Below are 23378 nucleotides of genomic sequence, written 5' to 3'. Positions count from 1 at the left end.
ATCGATCTCATGACCTGACTTCGAATGCTTGAACACTATCTTCTAGGCCACGGTCGGTGGCGTGATTTTTCAGGTTTCTTTATGTCGTGATTTTACGAATCTCAATTCAGAGATTCACTTAAACACGTCTGTCGCTCGCAAGAATAGATCAATGACTGACTTTGTTTTGTTTGTTTGTCAAGTGCTGCCAAAATAGCAAATGTTGTCATAGAAATTTATTTTATTTTATTCATCTACAGTGTTGCCGAATACAACTATTATTTTATTTTATTCCTAATTAAATTTGATTTATTTTCTGAAGAATATCTCATCCCTACACTTTAGTCATTTTTTTTAGTGATTCTAAATTGATAAATCAACTTAACGCTTTTCTAAATAAAAAAGGAAGATGAAAGGGAAAATAGAAAGGCAAGTCTATCTCAGCTAGCATAAATGGCATAGGAAGAGCTGCCTCAACGTGGAGGAGGATGCTCTGTATTTTGAAAACCAATGCATGCATAAAAGCCTTTAAAAATTGGATTTTTGGTACCAGCTGATAATTCATGTTGAGATTCTTGTACATTCATAGTTTGTGTTTCAAACCATAACTTTCAAAAACGACAGTGACAAATTTTTGTTATGAAGTATTCGGTGGAAATATCGGAAAGTTAAAGATGGTTAATTCTAAAGAGACTATAAATAGTAAAAAAAGAGGCGTCATCTGATCGCTTTCAATATAATACAATTAGCAACCATGGTGCAGTGTCATTAAAAAAACTTTTCTTGGCTGTTGTTTTGGATGAACGGACAAAGTTGATCAATATTCTTTCAGTCCAGGTTTTGATAACATTTAGGAGGGAGATAAGGGCATAACGGTCACCCGGGGCATATTAAGCAACTTCTCTTTTCCACGAAAGAACGAATTTTCTCAAATAAATTTTCATGAGGAGATAAAATACACTAATTATATCGCAGATTTAAAAAGAAACTTAATCCGGATAAAGTCTGCTTCATTTAATATAGGAACACAAACAATTGCGTGTAGTTCAGTCATTTATTAACGAATTCATAATTTGTTTTTCTTACAAATGTAGCATTTTCTTTACTCTTTCATAAAAAAAAATTTAAAAAAATTATTCATTGCTGTTTCGAAGAAATTCTCGTACTTTTCCCGTAATACGGCACATTAGGCGGCGCACACCCTTTTCGTCCACCGTTTTGGCGATTTGATTCCATCAGTTCTTCATTTGAGTCATGTTCCTAACAAGTTTTTTCTTTGCCTTAATAAGCCTCCGCTTCGTGATTGCCCAGTATTTCTCTATCGGCCGGAACTGGGGGCAGTTTGGGGGGTTGAGGTCCTTCGGTATTACGCTGACTCCGTTCGTTGCGTACCATTCCATAACCGTTTTGCTGTAATGGCAGCTTGCGAGGTCCGGCCAAAACATTACTGGACGGTCGTGGGCAGGAATAAACGGCAGAATCCGTTTCTGTAGGCACTCTTTTTTGTAGACTTCTGATGTCATTGTCTTGTCAGTGAGAAAGACTTTGGGTTTCTGTCCACAACTGCACATCCCCTGCCAAATCATGTACTTGCGGGCAAATTTATCCGCAAACACGAACTTAAATTTTCCAGGTACATCCCCCCGAGCCGTCGCCAAATAAAATTTTTGACCTGGGATTTGCCCAAAGTCCGCCTTCACGTAGGTCTCATCGTCCATCAGAATACATCCGTCGAACTTGGTCAGCACTTGGTCGTACAGCTTTCGAGCACGGATTCTGGCCACATTGTTCTGCTTCAGGGTCCGATTTGGCTGTTTGCTGGCTCGGAATGACCTTATTCCTTCCCGGAGACGAATTCGTCGCACCGTACTGTGAGCGGCCTGGAACTTATTGGCCAAATCGCGGTCTGAAAGATTGGGATTCCTCTTGACGGCCTTGATGACTTTCCCACGCAGTTTCCGGTCGACAGTTCCACTCCGACGCTTCGAATGCGGCTTCCGAGCCGTCGTCAATGTTTCCTTGTACTGCTTGATAACACGCCATACGGTATTTCTGGGCATTTTAAGCTGTTGAGCTAGCTTCGATGCCGACAACAATGGATTTTCAAGAAAACTGTGCACAATTTAATCTCTCCGTTCGGCTTCCATGGCGGTTGTTTACAAAATGCTATCGTTTGGTGTTATGACATAAATACATGGTGAAAGGTAATGAATTTCCCGACACGTGGGTGAAAAAAGTTTCCAAATCCGTCCACTAGGAGCGCCACAATGAGCAAAAGAATTTGTTCCAATATTAAATGAAGCAGACTTCGAGATCGAGATCAGGTAAGAAATTGATCATGATTAAAAATTGTTCAGCAAAATAATACCAATTAATGTTTATTGATCGTCTAAATCAGTGGTTTTCAAAGTGGTCTCTACCGCCCCCTTGGGGGCTCTTAGAGCTTCTAGGGGGGCGGTAAGTTCCATTTTGAAATTTGGCGGGCGTTGCAGGGCTCAGGGAGGCGATGAGGTCGTTATTCACATTTTCACAAATCACGAAACAACGTTGATTTGAAATAACAACGAGTAAGTTCGATACAAAACAATGAAATTTTCATTACAGAACTAAACATCAGGTTCAAGACAAAAATATCTATGATTTGATAGAGCTGCTAGCCAATTTTTGTTCTAGTATCTCAATTTTTTTTCTTCTAAAAATGTATCTCAAAGATTTTATAAAATTGTCACAAATTTTGTATGCGCTCTACATGTTGATATTGTTTTGTAAGATTATTTTGGGTTGTACTAAAAAGGATTAATTTTAGCTGGCTTGATTTTAAATTGATTTCAGAATGCATGATTATCTTTACAAATTATTGTCACAAAAAATCTGCTTAGCAGAAAAAAAAACCTTAAAAAATCTGTATGCCTATCTTCTGTGATTTAGTGATAGATTTTAGGAAAAAAAATTTTTAAGTTAAGAGAATTTTTATTTAAAGCTCTTATTTATTTCAATATATTTAAAAAATCAATTGCGCCATTTGCCATGGATAAACTTTCAAACTATTTGGATATCACTTACATTGCTGGAATTCAGTTTTCAGAATCTAATTGAAACTTCAAGACTCGTGAATGGTGCATAACTTTGAACAGGATTTAAATACAGATATAAAAAAAATAATACTACTTTTCGCGTTATTTCATTGTAATTAGTTTCAATCCAATTATGAAAATGAATAGTCAATAAAGATTTCAGATTTTTGATTTTATAAAACAACAAAATCAATCAGTTTTTGTAATTGTACAGGAAATTTTACATAGAATTAAGTGTTTACTGGAGGTTGAAGCAATATGAGGCCCTTGAAGCCAAAAGGGTCTAAGTGCATAAAAGAGAATTTCGAGAAAACATGTTATGTTTCGTTATTTTCCATATATTTTTCGAAAATTTGCATTTTGCCTCCGAATAAAATAACACATAAATAAAATTCCAAAAATCTGAAAAATCCCGAAATAAAGTTTGAAATATGAAGAATTGTAAGACATTATTAAATCATAATCGACCATTTTTACACTTATAATACCCCCTCCCTTTTGACTCTTAGAGCTTCATATGAGTTTCAATGAATTTTGAGTTAAGTCTCACATCAACCTAATGCCAGAAGCTAATGGGTTTTCAACAATCCAGAATATTTTTTTAAAGATTTTTTAAAGGGGGGCATTGAGCTCGAAGATTTCACAAAAGGGGGCGGTGGGTGAAAAAAGTTTGAAAACCACTGGTCTAAATTTATATTCCTTTGCTTCATTTTCAATTGAAGGCGTGATTGAAAAATACCATTGTAATATTTTGAATTTGAAGAAATATTTAATCACGATTTGATTTGGGGATTCTTGATTACGAAAAAATCCAATTTGAACTTGAGAGAATTTATTCAAAACACATGTTTGAAGAATAAATATAAATGGATACAAAGAAGAAAATCAATTTAGGTTCAAGAGTGTCAGTGATCAAATTCAGAGATAAAATCTTTGTTATATTCATTTTCTTCTAGTTATCAAAATAAAAGGCTAATCATTTCATTTCAATGTAATACCTTCAAATCTATATATATAAAAAGCAATTTCTGTATGTTTGTTTGTTTGTTTGTTTGTTTGTTTGTTTGTTTGTTTGTTTGTTTGTTTGTTTGTTTGTTTGTTTGTTTGTTTGTTTGTTTGTTTGTTTGTTTGTTTGTTTGTTTGTTTGTTTGTTTGTTTGTTTGTTTGTTTGTTTGTTTGTTTGTTTGTTTGTTTGTTTGTTTGTTTGTTTGTTTGTTTGTTTGTTTGTTTGTTTGTTTGTTTGTTTGTTTGTTTGTTTGTTTGTTTGTTTGTTTGTTTGTTTGTTTGTTTGTTTGTTTGTTTGTTTGTTTGTTTGTTTGTTTGTTTGTTTGTTTGTTTGTTTGTTTGTTTGTTTGTTTTTTTGTTTGTTTGTCCTCTATAGACTCAGCCGTCTTAAGAGCTAGAGAGCTGAAATTTGGCATGGATGCTTATTAGGACCAGGAATGATGAAAAATGTTTTTAGATTTTCGGATGACCCCTTCTGAAGGGGGTCGTCCATACAAGACAAATATTGTTTTCGCGATATTGACGTTACTTTTTGTCGGATCGTGTTGAAAAGTTGCACATGAGTGTTTTAAAAGACGAGCAATCGATTTCGGGTGTCAAATTTTGTGTAAGGGGTCAGCCAAAGGGGTCGTCCATATTAACTGTTCGCTGTTTTTGCTATATTGGCGTTATTATACATCGTATTCATATGAAAATTGGTACATGATAGTTTTGAGTGACGTGCAATCGATTTGAGGTATCAAATTCAGTATAAGGGGCCGGCAAAAGGGGTCGTCCATATTAAATTTTCAGTATCTTAGTGATATTGACGTTTCTACAGATCAGATTGGGATGAAAATTTTCACATAGGAGTTATTTGGGACAAACAACTGATTTCACTTATCCAAACTAAAATCAGGGGTCGGCCAAAGGGGTCGTCCATATTGACTATTCACTGTTTATGCGATATTGTCGTTATTGTACATCGGATTCAGACGAAAATTGGTACACGAGAGTTTTGAAAGATGAGCAATGGATTTCAGGTATTAAATTCAGTGTAAGGGGCCGGCAAAGGAATGTCGTTCATATAAACCTTTCAATATTTTTGCATTACCGTCGTTATTACAAATAGGATTGGGATGAACATTTGCACACGGTAGTTTTCAGGGACGGGCAATAGATTGCAAATGTCAAATGTTTGGCCAGGGGTCGACGAAAGGGGTCGTCCATATAAATTAATTTTTCACTGTTTTTAGGAATAGTGACGTTATTTTGCAATGGATTGCTTTAAAAATTTGCACACGGGAGTTTTGAGGGAAGGGCTATCGATTTCAGATTTCAAAGATTATTGAAGAGCCCCTGAAAGGGGTTAAGCTTTTTGGCAATAGTTAAGTCGTTATGCAATGATTTAGTCGAAATTTATACACGTGGTTTTTTGGCACGGTCAATTGATTACTTATTTCAAACTAAGTAGCAGACGACAGACAAAGTGATTATCCAATATTTTCGCAATTATTACTTAACAATGAATTCAGAAGTGCATCTGGAAAATGCTTGGCAATTGACTTTCATACAAACTGTTCATGACATATTCCAAGTTGAAAGCGAAACGGAGTTCGTATGGGATCAGCTGGTATTAATATAAAAAAAAAAATCAATTCATTATTGAAAGCTTATAATGCCAAAGTACTGGTTTGGGAATGCGTGATTTCTTGAATGATCATTAAGAAACTGATAAAAATAAAAAAAAAGGCAATTAGAGGATTTGTTGAAAATATTGAAAAAACAAATAAAATGCAAATTCAATCAACGATACGCATTCAAATTTAGCTTTAAAGTTGCTACTCCGAATAATTTTTCGATCTTTTGATAGATTAAAAAAATAAATAACGGTTCAAAAAAGGTTATTTAAAATTCAAAAAGAAGTGAATGCATAAATTCAAGCTTAGAATATTTTGTCGCCGTCAAAATACTGGATCCCGGACTAAAGATAGAAACCATATTTTATCAATTAAAAATTTAGATTTATTTCCAAGAAGATTACGTTCTCAAAACACAAAAATTCAAAATTGAAAAACCATAAGAAACTTATTAAAATTATTTAAAAAAAATTAAAAAAGTCTGACTTTTGAATTTAGTGAGTTTATTTAAAAAAATAAAATAAAATAAACAATAAAATTCGGTAAATTTATTTGAATATTCAAACAAAATAAGAAGATCAAAATTATACATCCCTTGTTTTGATGATATGGAGTTTATAAGATCAAATTTTAATAAGCTTTGAGTAAAATCAATCATTGATGCTCTTACAAATCTACATGAAAGTAGGAAAACAGATTCTTTTGAAAAACATACAGGATCTCAATGAAATTGGATGATTTCGAAGAGATTCCTTTTACCGAACTCTAAGCCTAGATATTTCGATGATATGATGACTAGCTTCTTACAAATGCTAAAACTACCAACCTACAGAAAATGAACTATGTTTGTCGTGATTGGGATCCGATCTTTTGTCCGTTAGCTCAGAAGACTTGAATGCTATCCTCTACGCCACGGGCTGCAGCATATTTATTTATTATACTTCATTTAATGTAGGAATAATGATGATGACAATTTTGACGATGATGATGAATGATCTGATAAAGGGAAATTCTGTAGTTTTTTTTTATTTGAAAGATACAAGCATTTCAGACACTATTGAAGAAATTTACAAAAAAGGGCTTTAATCCATTGAACAAATTTGTTGAAACCTGAATTAGATTTTTTCCTTAAAGATATCTGCAATTGAATTTGGTTTACATGGAATAAATTGAACAAGTAGTAGACTTCTTTAGATTCTTTCGTCGAAATTAAAATTACAGGCCATCTTGGGGAAAGTTGATAATTGATTTGAAATCTTGGTTATGATTTATGTTTATGTTTTAAAGTTTTGTCAAGAAAATTAAAAATAAAATTTCTTTTATGACTTTACCTATTTTTAAAAGCTCTAAGACATAAAATTAATTGCATATTTTGATCCCGCATCCAAATTAATCAAAACCAACTCGTACATTATTTGCATATCGGAAAAATGTGAATTTTGTGGACTTGAGTGATTGATCAAAACCCATTTGAATATGGAGTTTAGCATTCAGAAGAATAAGAAATACAAAATACAATTGTGTGTGACTGAATTTTTTGAAGAATCCATATTTGCATAAAATTTTGGAAACGGCCCCCTTCCCTACTAACGTTGTGAAAAGTATACACTAGGCACATTGAAACTTTGTAAAATAAAATGCCTTTAATAAACTTGTTGTAATTAAAGAATGGAAAAAAATGTGAATGACAATAACATTTTTTTTATAATCAAAGGGATTAATTAGATACTAAGTTTTTGTTTTTATATCGCTGATTCTGTTGACTATCATGAGTATTGAACAACTGTCACATGGCAACCATCTTGTGATGTGTAAAATTAGTATTGGATTGATGAATTCTGAAGTACAAATAATGGCTGGTTTCGAATTTCGATCCTGTTAAGTTACACTTCTAAGCAACAACCCATTTTAAACATGAAGATGGGTTTTTGTGTGGCAAGATTTTAGTTTCAATATAAAAAATTAAACTGAATAACGAATCGAAAACTACAATTAAAAATTAGTTTCAGTTCATGAATATCATATTGAATCGTAAAATGAAATGGTTCAGGTCTAGAGGGATTTGAATAAGACTAAATTACACCGGAGGCAAGTCAATTTTCTGATATGTTTTCAAATATTACGTAACACAATTTTCGCTGACTTTCGACCCCCCTCCCTCCTTCGTAACACATTTGTTTCAGATTTTCTATTCGAAATTCACAAACCGTAACAAGGTGTTATACTCCTTCTTCCTCAAAGGTGTTACGTAATATTTGAATGGCCCTTAACACTTATGAACACTAATCATCAATAACACTTATTATCGTTGGCACTCGCAGCTTATACTAGAAACTTTACATTGTTAGTTTTCGAGCGCCAAAAACATCATCCAAATGAAGAGTTGCAACATAGGCACCGCCTTACCCCACACTTCTGTAAACCATTGAATTTGTTAGTGCTTACTGATTTTTAATTTTGAGCAGCAAGTTCCTTACATCCATCTTGTGTATTAAGTTATAACTTACTTTATATGCTTAAATAAATCACAGATAAGCTTAGGGAGCTCGTCATGTCCTCGTGGATTTCTTCTATATCTGTACATATGTTTATAATTTGATGCCTTCAGTTAGATCAAAACTTACATACAATCTGTTCTATGCAAAACACAGGATTAATTCCAAAAAGCCCATCAAAAACTTTGTCTAGCGTTAATCCATCTACTTCGCCAGATGCCAATGAATCAACATGGTGCATCCCCGAAAAGGGCTCCGAAATCTAAGATACAAAAACAAACAAAATAAAGCGAGCCACGAGATCGTAATAAAACTTTACCCAATCAACATAACAACCAGAGGGTGGTGGTTGCTAACGTGACTCTGAGTTCCATGTTGTTGAGATAACATAACCACACTCAATTTGTCGGGGCGTTTTTTCTCCGAGAACATTTGATATTAGTGTAAGTCACTCACTCACTCTCTCTGCAAGAGAGTACCTCTTGAAGTTGTGAAAAACTACGTCCATTCTTCCGGCGCCCTCCCGTGGAAAATTACTGCCACCCTCGAACGGGCGTGTAGTAAGTAACTCACCCTTTTTCATTGAGAAACTTCTGAAAAGGAATAGCGGCGGAAAGTGACGGCGACTGCTAGGCAGCCAGCACAGAGAACAATGTTGCGCCACCACCTTTCCTTTCTCTCGAGGAGGAAAAACATGAAAAGAAGTGAAAAATCACAAATACACACCTTAAATCATCGCTGAAGTTTGGTTACATATTTCCTTTGCTGCTTTCGATATGCCCCAGAAGATGTCCTTTGTGGGGGAACTGAAAATGTGGTTTTCAGCCTTAACTTTGAACCTTTTTCGGTGTGATTCTAAGCTTTATGATTGAGGGTTTATCCTTTTAAATGAAGATTTTTCATTTGAAAAGATGCTGCCTTGGGGGATCCTTCTCTATCGTACTGGAACGGGCGCTTCCACTTAGAGCCTTTTTCATCTAGAGTTAGCTAAACTAAAGTGGCAATCACGATTCAACATTCATCCTTTCATGACTTCTACAGACTAGCCAAAACACACGATATCCATTAATAATTCAGAAAACGCCTTTTCCGATTCACCATTCAGCACTGGTTAGGCAATTGTTGTATCCTTAGCCAATTTTACGGGATTCACTTTTTTCACTGCGCCTGGTTTCTTCTTTCGGGATTCAGTTTTCCCACCCACTTTTCAGCACTGGCGAAATAGAATATTACGAGCGCACTTCTGCCCGAGGGCCCAGGTTATCAGCCATATTTTTAACAAAAATCACACAATCGATGCCCGATAAACAGCCACCAAATGACGAGCACCGGCCACCCAATTCCTAAAGGTGCAATAAACTTCAATATTTCACACACAAGAAGTCAAGAATGGAAAATGGATACCCTCGGAAAAGATTTTTTCTACACTCCATCACCCGAAAACCACACACACAACAACCAACAATCCAACAAGAGGCAGGAAAGATTAGGTAGCACCGAGCAGGAAAAAAAGAAACCCGAACAAGGAGCAGCAGGAACGTTCTGCGACGACGACATCCACACGGGACCGAACCGGACGCGAGAGTGCACACTTCTGGACTGGCACCGTGCCGATCGAATCCTGGCGGAGTCCCGGAGTGCGTGTATCCTATCCCTGTTTTAGGACTTTATCGTGGCTGCAGCTCGGCGAGCATGAGGAACTCACCATGCGACATGGCCAAGAGAGGGCTGGCGATGGGTGGGAGGCGGATTCGGTGGGTGGTTTTAAGGATAATTTGCAAACGCAGTAGTTCTCAAGTTGTGCTGCACTTTCTCGGTTGTTTTAAATGACACTTGTTGTTTATTGTGATGTGTTGTAATCTTTCGTCATTTAGAATTGAAACAAACTTTTGCTTATATTGTGGCGCTCCTCGAGGACGGATTTGGAAGCTCTTGGTGCCCACGTGCCTTTAATTTTGTCAGCCTCACTTATGCCTATTTTTGACATTTTGCAAATCGACTGTACTTTGTTAACAATCAAGATGGAAGCAGAAAGAAGGAAAAAAATTGTGCACAGCTATTTAAAAAATTCATTGTGATCTGCATTTAGGTAAGCTAAACAGCTGAAATTTTCCAAAAATACCGTATGGCTCTTTATCAAACGGTGTAAGGAAACATTGACAATGATTCGGAAGCCTCAAACCAATCCTCGAAGTGGAACAGTCGACTGGAAGCTGCGTGGTTAGATTTTGAAGACGTTTAAAAGGGATTCCAAAATGCCGGACCGTGATTTGGGAGGCCAAAATCCGTTTTCGGAAGGTAAGATATAAGTTCGACGATTTTTCTGATGGACTATGTCAAGGCTGACTTCGGGCAAATTCCAGGTCAAACATTATACTTGGCAACGGCTCGAGGGGAATTTTCCTGCAAAATTTAAATGTGATTCCCAACAAACATTTTTCGCTGAACAACCGCTGAAACATTGTTTAGTTCTAATTTTAATTTAGCTATCTTGCTGAAAGAAGGAAACCCAAATTCAGGGAGAAGCTGCTGTTCAGCCCTTAAACATCGGGATTTGGAGAAATTAATCAGCGAAGATGCCATGAAACGTCAATTGACGGATCAATAAAAAAACAAAAAGAATGATGACTGATGTATGCCCGATGTTGGCCAGCTACTTTACCTCTCATGTTATTTTTTTCTTCATTTCTGCTTGTCTCGAACTTTGAATCTACGACTTGTTGGTCTCATGCCGCAGAAGGCAGAACCATATTATGCATTCTGCGAAGTATCAGAAAAGTGTCGTTCTTAAGCAACCGAAATATTTCTCTACAAATGTCAATTTCACATGAAGAAATTGAAATGTTTCGAAAATAAAATGCAAATTTACCGGCTGGGGCCTTTTATCAAGCTAAGTGTGAAAAATTACGAATAATTAGACGATTAAAACAATCCTTATTTCGATCCATCTGCTGTCATGCATTGAATGACTGAACAACAGAAAGTTTTATATAGCTGAAAGACGCTTTCGAAGCTACCCTTTATACAGCTGACGCCTGTCAAATTTGAATGGTGTCAAAAATGGTTGGACAAAGGCTGAACGAGTTATTCTTCAACCAATTTTCCCCTACTTTCTATTGGCTGAAATAAAACTTCCTTACATGCTGAAACAGCGCTAAAGTATTTCTTTTTTCATCCAGAAGGCTGAAACAGCAATCAGCACCTTAACTGAGTGAAATTGAATTTCTCAGGTCCAGGGGTCTAAAGGTGTCGTTTGGTTGAAAATTTGATTTATGAATTTTTAGAGTAAAGTAAATTACAGCTTTTTTTCAAATTTTCAAAGATGTCAAAAATTATGTCTATATTTCTCATTTTCAAATAAAAAATTATTGATCCGACTATTGAGATGGATTTTTTTTTTCATTAATATCTCCAACACTAACCACACTTGACATCTTTCAACTTTGAAGTTTCAAGTAAAACGTAAAAATGACCTAATTTGTTTAGTTTATGCTTTATTTAACTTCTCAATAAAATGCATAATTGAGGTTTCATTAAACAAAGTTAAGGAACTCTCACAAAATAACAGATAAATTCATCGATCAGCATGATCATGTGTTTGAAAAATGAAAACACAGCCAAATTTATTCTTTAAAACTTACAAATTTTTAAAATCCTGAAGCACAACGGGAAAATTAGGCTCTCATACAAAATGATTGTAAAATACGATAAAATGCAGTAATATTGAATCTGCAATTGTTTCATCCAAAAACAAAGTAAACCTTTGCTTGATTTATCCGTTGAATAATTTAATAAAAAATGTAGAAGAAAATTTTGACGATAATCAAACAGTCATAATCAAACAAGCAAAAAATGTAGTGGTACTATTGTGTTTCCGTCACTGTATGAAGCGAAAAAACCATCAATCTGGTTTGCAAAACGAAAGTTTGGAATGATTTAGTATTTAGTTCGAAATTCTAGCAGAAATTCAGAGATCGAAATCTGGAAGATAAGAAAAGACTCATGATCTGACAATCAGAATTGAACCTTCGCGGAACTCCGGAGTTCAATATTTAATATATGATTTTAGCATGCGGAATCTGATGTTTGCAATGTTTGTTATTCGGAATTTTGAACTCGAACATTTTAAATTCTTAATAACATTTCCAATAATGTTTCATTATTTACCCTGATAGTTGTAGAGAATTATAAAAAAAAATATATTTTCAAGCATACTGATGCAAAAGCAAAATTCCAAGAATTAGGCCTATAAGTCAATTCTAAATTAGAGGAGAGCTGCAAGATTTGTATGGAAATTTTTAATTTATAAATTTTTGCACCTACCATGACTTTTTTTGGTTGTTTTGATTACTGAAAACAGCAATAAAGATTTTGAAAGCGATTCATGGAGACCTGAATTAGCGCAACGAGCTTGAATTTTGTAAGGAAAATTGTAAGGAAAAACACAATTTTTCATTCAAAAATCACCAGAGATGTACTGAAAATTCGGACAAATATAACTTTGGATGATTAATATTTCTTGATTCTTGCATTACATTGTAAACAAACTACACGTACTCTAGGAAAGATATACGATGTTATACAAAAATAGTGTTTTTCATGAAGTATTTTTTAAATTTACAATCGGCAAATCAGTCCAGTTTCTTATAAAATTTATTTGAATCCTAAGTTTTGGTGCCTTATAACACCTTCATTAGGGATCGAAATGGTCAATCATATTGTGCTTCAGTCAGGGCCGTTGGAAGAACTGCCTCATAGGGTGGGTTTTGATGGCAAAACTTTTCCCAGACATTTTTGCTTGAAAAATGCATACATAAAGAATAGTTAAAAAAAAGTGCTTCTAAGAGTATCTCATAATTCGGGTCCTTTATATTAATAGTTATTCATTTCAAATCATTACTTTTGAAAATAAATCCTAAAAGAGTTAAGTTTTTTTGAAGCTTTTAAAAATTAATAAGGCTTTATTTGAAAGAAAAACTTGTTTGGGATTCTATTCAGAATTATTTTTAACTCTTGTAAACTCGATACATTCACATTTAAGTTAATTTTTTTGAAGTATCTACAAACTAAATAATGTTAAGCAACAAATCAATAAAATATATTTCCTGAACCTGAAGATGAAGTACAAATTATTTTCTCGACAATAAATTATCGTTAATAATTTTTTTCGTTATTGGAATCCTAAAAGAATTGAAACTATGATTTTTCAAGAAACGAAATTTTAAAAATAAGTTCAGATCTTATTTTAAAACAGTGGTTTTTACCTGTTTTATATTTTGTTTTGGGAAAATTTGAATATGAATTCTTGCATTTTGAACTTGTATACAAATTTTGAATTCCTATCTTATAAAATCGGTTTCTGAAACAAAAACAAACAAAAGTTCCCAACAACTAGGAACAGAACAGACCAAATTCTTAAACAGAAATCTTTCTTTCGAATTTTGAATCTTTGAATTTCTATATGAATTTTCACTTTAGTTATTTATTCGTAATTCAAATAGAGAATTTGCCTGAAAATTCCGAATGATGTGACTAGGATATTTCATTTCTGGATCACCATTATGGAACTTTTTGAAGTTTCAATTGAATAAAAAAACAGAAAATCAAGAATTATAAAATGGATACAAATTCATCAATCCGGTCACATGAAACAAATTTAGATTTATGAAAAAAAAAAATGGAACCAGAACATCGGTAATTCTAACCTTAGTTCTCCAGATATTTTTTCGCACTTATTCGGGTAAGGAAAATCTGGGATATTTTATCTAAAAACGTGGCAAAATTCTGGCATTCGATTTAAAAATTTACAATCGAAAATTTGGGCAATATTCAGTCAAATTTTGGAATTCTTCAATAAAAACCAAACTCGAAAAGTAGTTTGTGTGGTATCCTGGTGGAAGATAATCCCACATCATAGTGAGCCATGAGCGGCGAGAGCAAGGTAAACGAGAGTATAAATATTGGGATCTCTCTAGAGCAAAGGTCAGTATAAGCAGGGGACTGAGATAAACGGAGAATCATCGTCAATGATCAAACAAATTTTGCAGCCAATGATTGAATTTGTTATAATTTGTTGCAATTTGTTAGAAAGAATTAGAAGGTTTCAGTTAAAATGAGAGAAACCGGTGCTCAGAAAGAGTGAAAATGTGCTAATTGTTGCAAATTGTTACGATTTGTTTATCAGTAATGGAATTTTGATCATTACCATTCCAAGTGCAAAGAATTCTCTCTCCACTGCAATCCCTTGAGTATAATGCCATATTCGTTTTCATTCTGGTGGTGCACCGGTAGTGCACCAAGTGCTGTCAAAGCGTTTTTTTTATATGAAGTTGACAGCAGTTGGTGCACAACCATCTTTCCACCAGATGAAAACGAATATGGCATAAGTAAGACAGGCAAACACGTAGGATGAAGGATGTTACAGTTTGTTTTCATCGAAACACATCAGCCTGTTTATTTGGATAAACTTTGTTGATAAAATTGTTTTGGACGCAAAATACTAATTTTTTTTCACGCAATTTGAATTTTTCTCCGGGCAATCAGGCAACCTTAGTGAATCTAATCTTACTGTAAATTCGATATTGGAGACTAATGACTGTACCCAAAATTCATGCACCAAATTATTTTGTCTTTAAATACCTATCAACAAGTGAGATAATTTTTGAAAATCTGTAGAAAAATTGTGCATCTGGGATAAGATTTCGATGTTTTGGTCATAGTTTTGAGTCGAGATTGTTGTTCTTGATTAACTTTAGTCGTTCATCAAGATTTTGTTATGAATTTGAAGTTTTGAGTTTTGAGAAGAATATTTTGCATGACATTTTGGACCCTCATGGGGGGGGGGGGGGGGTTTAACCCCCAAAATACCCCCCGTTCCTACGGCCATGGCTTCAGTAAAAGCGTACTGTCCGGTCTATGTTATGTTGGATTCGAGTAATTCTAGAGTTTGTTTTGATTAGGTCGTATGAACCAATATACACAAAATTGAGCTTTCGGTTGCAAATTATGAACGGCAATATATTTTACATGTAAAAAAATTGGTGTCTTATAGTTAATGAATAAGCAATAAAAATGGATTTGAAATTTAGACGTAAAAATGATTTTTCGACAAAAATATTATTTTTTATCATGTGACCTTTTTCGAAATTAGTCGTAAAATTTATTCGAGTGTATTTGGCTCTTACGACGTTTTGATTCGCCATGGTACCAAAGGTCGTTAAGTGACAGCTAAACGTTTGGGTTCTTAGGTCGTTTTGCATTTTCGCTGCAAAATAAACTTTTATCGAAAAGTTTTTCGGAAAATCCAAAGTTGAAGTACATATTGATTTAGAATGGATGGCTTCGACTTACTGTTGGGTAAGTACATTCAACGATACTTCATGTTGTGTAAGCATTTAGAATTTACCATGTTAATTACAGAGGCAGCCAAAACAATAAGGAACGATGGACCGCAAGCAGACACCGGCGATGATCAGTCTCATGGAAACGTCCATGATAGACAGTCTCGAGCAGCCCTGGTTTCGGAAGCTAGTTATAGGTCACTTCCACTCTGGTCAACCCAAGATTTACCCGGATCATCTACCCATAGCTTCTCCCGCAGTTATCAGTTGCCGCAACTGCTGAATGCTACGAGCGCTTCGATGCGGATTAATACGGGGCGTCATCATCGGTGCTACGCAAGGCTATACTCAGGTATGCCAGTCTTGAGCCTTTCGCATGACGAGAATAGCGATTGCGTCAAAGTTTTGGGCCTCAAACCTTCGCTCTCGACTAGGCGGCCTTTGGCGGAAATATCGGTTCAAAATAACGAAGGTCAGTTGTTGTCATTTTAGAAATAGCCATATACCTAAACTCTGGTATTTTTCTTTTTAGCTAGTTTCATCCAGAACATATCTGTACAGCCATCGTTCTGTAGGATTGAAGCCTCCACGCCAAAAAAAAAATCGAGAACAGACCGCGGCGCGTGGCTATTTTAAAGATTCCGCTCCTTCCCAGATCCCATTGGAACTACCAGGGCCTTCTTCGAAGTCTGATACACGCCATAGCAATTCGACGACCTCGCACAATTCAACGGGTGTTGAATTTTTCAGCAGTAACACATCGAAGCATGAAAAGGATGATGAAAATCTTCATGATTTTTCTGATTCTGACGAGTCATGGCTCCCATCAGACGAGAAAAATCAAGATAGCTCTCGCGAGGGAGAAAACATGCTGGTGAACGATCAGACTCTGGCTGAATATTTCGAAAAATTTAGCGATGTTCTATCACAAAAAGACAATGGGAACTTTTCTGGTAATGATGAAGATTTCGGTAAGAATTTCAAAGATTTTTTTGCCTGCGTGAATATGATTTTCCTTATTTTTTTTAGAAAATATTTTCATAAATGAGAATATCACGGACGGGAACAATAATCTGATGCCAGACAGCGACCCGCTTTGTTTTTCGAACGAAGTAGGATTGAATTTCAATCTATCGGGTCCGTTTCCTGAAGCAGATGCCAATGAAACCTTTCCCGAGATTAATCGAATGGGTAATCGGCGCATTTTGAATCGAAATCTGCGCGAAAAAGGATTGTCATATACCAGAACAAATGGGACGACGTGTCCAGCCAGGCAAATTGGCCCTGCTTGTGAATGTTCACGTAAATGCTATCAGAAATACTCTGATACCATCAGAAGAAAAATCCTCGAGCATCTACTTAGTTTGAAACGTTCAGGCCAGAATCAATTTCTGGCGGCTCATATGAAAGTTTATGGATCGAGACGTACCCGGGTAAGTCAATGTTATTTTTTAAATTTACATTTTTGAATTAAATGGTGAATTGCTCTTGATTTGAACGGTAGACACTAATTTTATGATGATATTATACACAGTATTAAATTATTACATGTTTTAACCTGCAAATAATTGGAACAAGTTGTTTCTACTAAATTTACATTATTTATGATGTAATGTAAATTCCCGAAAAGAAAAAAATGCTACTGTGAATTTACATGACCATAACAATAAAACCGTACCGGCTCATTATCCCTTTTTAGTTTTTGAATCATTATTTTATCAAATTCTTGCCATAAGCTTAATAACAAAGCATGACAATGGTTTAAAAGATGTTCATAATGTTTACGATAACTTGAAACCAACAAGCTCAAGATTGGAATCAGCATTTTTTTCGCGCATCAAATCGAACTTGCTGCTTACCGGTCGGCCGTTCGGTGTTTGTTTGTGAAACGATCCTGCTACAGGGTGTGTCTGAATTTTCTTTTAGTTTCGTTACAACTTTTTGGATGGATGATTTTGAAAACAATTTTTCATTACTTTTCAAAATAAGTAGCAATAAGTTTATCTAGAATGATTTTTGATTAATAATACTTGTTATTTGTTCATTGTACATTGAAATGTCCTTTGCAATATGATGGAATGTGAGGAAGGGTTCATGAAGCTTGTAATTTGTTTGTATAAATATTGAACAATTCAAAACGATTCACTTGTATATAAATCTAAGAACCTGATTTTTTTGAATTCAGAAGTTTATACTTAAATCGATGAATAAAGCGATCAAAAGCTTTCTTGTGCTGAATCTTTTGTAACAACAAATTGAGAATATTGTTGACCTTTTTGTGCAATATTTATTTAAACTCAAAGTTTGATTGCTTATTGCGCTATTCATTTTTAATTGTTAGATTTCGTATCGATGTTATCGGTTAGAATTATTCATATATTTTTTAAAATATTATGAATCAAAGACAAGAGGTGAACTGTTGCTTAGAACAAAATATCACTTCTCTAATAAAGTCTAGGATTTTTTTTTGTCTTTTGTTGGTTCGTCTCTCTACGAAATTCTATCTAGTAATATACTATTTTAAAATTGTTTTTTTTACAATAAGCAATAAAACTTAATTTTTTTTGGTGAAAATTGTTAAAAAGATTTCACTTTTTTACATTTTTCAAAATTGGCAAACAATAAGACACACCCTGTGCGACAGCAACGTTTCTGATTCCAAACATCGTTTCAAGCAAAAGTCATGTAAAATTACAACAAATTGACCCGAATGAGGAAACGCATGGTTTTTTTCAGGGCTGCGTTATAATATACTATACATCTGACCAAAATTTTACATGAAATCAAATTTTACATCAAATGTAAAACTCAGATTTTTTTTGTGTGTAGGTCTTGAATTCAAAACGTTCATTCAGCCGCACGTATTATCTGCCTGGGGTTAAGAATCGTGTGATTGTGTGCAAAAAAATGTTTATGAGCACATTTGACATTAAAGATAGGAAAACTAGGTGTATTGCTCAGAAAATTCAAGCTACAGGTATGGTAACCGAAGATCAGCGAGAGAGCAATGTGTCAGCAAGAAAATTGACTGAAGAACAAAAAGCTCACATAAAACATCATATTCGATCGTTCCCCCTGTATTCGAGCCATTACACCAGAGAGAAAACATCAAAACTCTATCTCGCTCCGGATCTTAATGTGTCTCTTATGTATGAGCTCTATCGAAAGCTATGCCTAAGTAATAATTTGCAGGCCGTACATTAACGTACATATTTGGCCATATTCAAGTCAATGGGGTTGAGCTTCAAAAGGCCCAGTATTGACACTTGCGGTAGGTGTGATGAACTACGATGTCTCATCAAAAATGCTTCTGAATCAGAAAAAAATCTCGCATAATGTAATCTGGATGAGCATTTGTCGGCTGCTAATCGAGTCTATCGATCGAAAAAAAATGATGTGATATCAGCGAAGCAGAATGATCCATCTATTCGAACATTTTCGTTCGATTTACAGAAGCAACTGCCAACACCATACCTCACTTGCGGCCAGGCTTTCTACTGCAGGCAGTTGTACGTCTATAATTTAACCATCTTCGATACACACCTTGGACAGAACACCGGAACTTGTTATCTCTGGGATGAGACGATCGGGAAGCGAGGCTCTAACGAGATTGCTTCTTGTCTCATCAAGAATTTGCTAGATATGCCAACATCGATTAGTCATGCGAATATGTATAGTGATCGATGCGCAGGACAAAACAAGAACCGGAATGTGGTGTTCAGTCTCTGTAATTTTATTGAACGCTGTAAAAATGATGGAAGATCAATGCGTGTTGACCATAAGTTTATGACTGGGCACTCTCACATGCAGGTGGATACTATTCACGGGGCCATCGAAAGATGCAAGAAAAAACTGACGGTCAACATTGAGGTGCCTGAGGACTGGGCTGTAATGATAGCCTCTATTCAACGATCGACCCCACTGAAAGTTGTTCAAATGAAATTAGATGATTTCAAAAAGTTCAGCGTTCTTGAAACCCGATACCAAATCCCAAAACACGATACTGCAGGAGAAAAGGTTCGTTTTGCCGATATAATGATCTTTTCCTATAGCACCGACCATCCAGAATTAGTCAGATTCAAATATGATCTAGGTGACGATCGTTTCCGAGAAATGCTCGTTATAAAGGAACATAATACCCATGATCCGACGACACTGTCAATTCCGGTCATAAATACAGAACGAATGAAGTTGAGTAAAGCAAAATCTGAAGATTTGCGTAAACTCATGAAATATGTACAAAAGACCGACTACTACAAAGAACTTCTTCAAAAAGTTGCCCCGCTGCAACGTGGTCGTAAACGTAAACATCGTTCCGATGAAGACCAGGAACTCGAAATCGAGAACTACGATGGATCCCCTCGATGATGTCATGGAACAGCTATGAAACACATAAATGTAAAAATTACCATTTTATTTTGTTCTTTTTTTTATTTTCAATAAAATTGATCATTGAGTTCTTTGAACTTTATTGACTCTTTAATAAAAAATTGTTTATTACATACATTAAGAAATTCTATCGTTTACTAAATGACGTTCGCGCGAATAATTAAAACAGTAGGTCGTAAATACGTGTTTAATGGTAAGAACCAAACTAAAGCTTATTTGAAATTCTCCTACTCATTTTTCATTCATTTTTTCATTCATTTTTTTTTTCTATCCATCTATATAAAAAATTTTCATAATCTTTAGATGTCCCTACTAAAAAGGACATCACTTTTCACCGCTAGGCCGATAAATCAAAGTAACAAACAAAAATTACGGTGATTAATCTCTTCATAATATTGTAGTTAGTTTTTATTATTTTTTATATAAATAAATAAGAAGAAGAAAAATTGACATTACTTTTGGATTATATCAAGATATTTTGAACCAGTTTTGATAACAGATTGATAATATGAGGGTTACATAAACTCAGTTTATGTGCAAAGCGCATGATCATAGCGTAGATTGTCATTCATCGAAAAATATTCATTTTATCTAGTTACACAAAACCCAATTTTCCGTTAGAAATATTTACAGCGAACTTTGAACATAACTTCTCTAAAAAAAGGATTTTTTGTAATCAAAGTGAAGCATCGCAACCCATAAAAAAAACTTCAACTTCACATAAAATCAAATTATCCGTTTGTCTGGGGAGAGCTATGCAGAGTTCAAATTTGGGGCGTTACGGTATTGATAGTTGCTTAAAAGATAGAACGCAAGGTGCTATGCAACATTTCAATAACGCTACCCTACGAAATAAGGGTGACTAACGCTTAAAATGCTTGCATTCAACAAACATATAAGGTGTGTCATTTGAGAATATTCTTTTTTTTTGTAAATTATTTCACAGATCTTCGAGTTGAACATATCTGATAAATATTATTGCATCCAAACTTTTAGAAAGATTTCCGTGAATCAGAAGTTTTATGAAGTTTGACCCATTTATAACTAAAAACCATACCTAGAATTCGATGCAGTAGTGCAAAGGATAATATGTAAGCCGCTTTTCCTAGGTAGTTAGTTAATGATTCTACTTACGTTGCCGCATCTTCGGTTCCGGTTGCACTTTTCTTGGCCAAGTCTGCTGCCATGCTATGGCGCATCGATTTTTTCAGCGTTTCCGATCGATGCAGGCTACCTGTGATAGATTCAGTGGGCAGGAATAAAAGAAACGATATGCATTAATGATTTGCTGCTGCAATTGGTGAATAGACTAGATATGAAAATAGTTAGCAATACCATGGGTGGGAACACAGCAGAAAGTTTTCAATATGCATCGCTTTTTGATGGTGGTTCTTTTCATTTTTCCTCCTTGCACTGTTTGAAAAGGAAAGACGAATGAATGCACGAGACTTCGTTCTATGCAAATGAGTTTGAAATTGTAATGGGAGTTGATCGAGAAAAGCATCTTCTATAATTCATGAACGATGTGCTAAATTTAACAGATTGACGGTAATTTATTACTAAGGTAGTCCCACTTTTAATGAGTCTGATTACTTAGAAGAAGGTTCGAATTCAAAAAAAATTGCATTAGCAACTAAATAAATAAACAACTAAAATGACTCGTAACGTTTAAAAATCAGTCCAGCTTTGAAAGGTAAAAACATTAAATAAAACTCTGATGGCCCCAGTCTGTGGATACTGAGGTACGCCAGACGAGTCGTTATCAGAGAACGAGTCTGTCAGCCTCAGATGGGCTTCATAATATGGAAAAACAAAAGATGTGCTTTGTGAATCAAGAAGAAAAATGGTTGAATAGATGGGACAGCAAAGATAACGTTCAGGAGACAAACTGCTAATTGGAAGAATACATGCAAGCAGTTTACAACATAAACAAATATATGCGAGCAATTTCCGTTATTTTCAAACTCGTAATTTGATAAATAACGAGTTCTAGACTACTATAATTTCTTATAAGAAGTGGTATAATAAATACCTACTTTCGTAATTACTCTCTTTTAAGGCTAATTCTAAATGTTTGACAAAATTACATCTTTTACTTGAAAAAAAATTGCAATTATTTCGGAAACACATCTGTGAATGTTGATGTGAATCATGGCCTTCCTGCATGATTTTTTATTGAAGAATTTCCAAATTTGCTTGAATATTGGTCTGATTTTAGAGAAAAATTTGTAATTTAAGTCTCGGGTTTTGCCCGGTTGGGACAAAATCGTGACTCTTATCTTGTTTTATTATGAAAAAATACAAAACTGACTTAAACTAGTCTTAAACTTAAACTTCTTTCTATCTAGAATATTTGTATCCTGGACAACATATTCTGTATGTGAAATACAAATTTTGAAGTTGTTTTGATAACTTTTGCAGTAGTTTTCTGTGAATTCTTCAGATGTTCCATACGACTTAATGAAAGCTCACGCAAGAATTGAAGAAAGATATGTTGGGTGATTTGCCAATCGTTGCACAGCTAAACACATTATTTTGGTTTTTATGCTGTGTTTTAGTCATTTCAACCAAATTCACTCGATTTTTTTTCGTCGATTGCACTCATACAGCATTGGTCACAAGATCCAAAAGTTCAAGAGTCCGAAAAAAGTGACGTCAGAATTTAGAGTCTGGAATAGCATTTATCACATGTTTTGACGTAGAATTACGTCTTACGGCAACACTATAGGGGGCAAATTGAAATTTGCGATCGGATCTCGCGTCACGAAAAACGCCTCTTTCAAAGACATCCTATCTAAAGGATTATGACGTCATCACCATCGCCTGCTTTGATGGGTTTTGTTTTTTCCTACCTACGAAAGGTATAAAACAAAGGGCTCTTTGGTCGACTCGGTTTCTTTCTCTGTTTGCCGTCGAACTGAGCAGACGTTTGCTGCACTTCGATCTGAGTGTGGACCCCACCAGGTCCAGTGGTAATCCGACTCAGATATCGATTTGCAGTAGTTCAGTGGCAACGTGGACCGGTGAGCAGCGATGACGGGCAGCAGTGATGATGGGCAGCAGCGATGACGGGCAGCAGTGATGACGGGCAGCAGCGTAGACAGCCAGCGGCGGAGGCGTCCAGTGGATCCTACAGGTCATTGCAAGTGGCGTTGTTTGTCAAATTATGTCACATAGTCGAATAATGTTGCATAATCAAATTATGTTACATGGTCCGATTATGTAATTTCCATACAAATCTTTCAGTGGATTTATTTACAACAATGGGGAAGGCTGAGAATTATTGCACGATCCGATATTTTCTCTGGTTGTGTATGGATGGATCGTATTTTTTTTCCAAAATCATGGTGTTAAAATTATCCAACAAACGTTTCGTAAAGAAAACCGATACGAAAAATGTTTTGTTTCTACGTGAAACCTTATTTGCCCCAGAAGGAATTTTAAGGTTTTGTTTAAGGGGGGAGGTAGTAACGGGTA

At 35.1% G+C, this 23378-nt stretch overlaps 2 protein-coding genes across 3 annotated transcripts in view; both read right to left on the bottom strand.

Annotated features, from left to right (window-relative positions):
• LOC129748909 (breast cancer anti-estrogen resistance protein 3 homolog) overlaps positions 1–23378 on the bottom strand; it is a 353061-nt gene that overhangs the window by 293721 nt on the left and 35962 nt on the right. The gene's annotated exons all lie outside the window — the stretch shown is intronic.
• LOC129741558 (uncharacterized) overlaps positions 1–23378 on the bottom strand; it is a 91892-nt gene that overhangs the window by 63126 nt on the left and 5388 nt on the right. Inside the window, exon 3 of the mRNA XM_055733299.1 lies at positions 21036–21135. Within this exon, the coding sequence (XP_055589274.1) occupies positions 21036–21135 (100 nt within the window). The remainder of the gene's footprint in view (positions 1–21035; positions 21136–23378) is intronic.

The sequence above is a fragment of the Uranotaenia lowii genome, chromosome 2 (assembly GCF_029784155.1).
Source record: "Uranotaenia lowii strain MFRU-FL chromosome 2, ASM2978415v1, whole genome shotgun sequence".
NCBI lineage: Eukaryota > Metazoa > Arthropoda > Insecta > Diptera > Culicidae > Uranotaenia > Uranotaenia lowii.
This window is presented reverse-complemented; position numbering and strand designations above follow the sequence as displayed.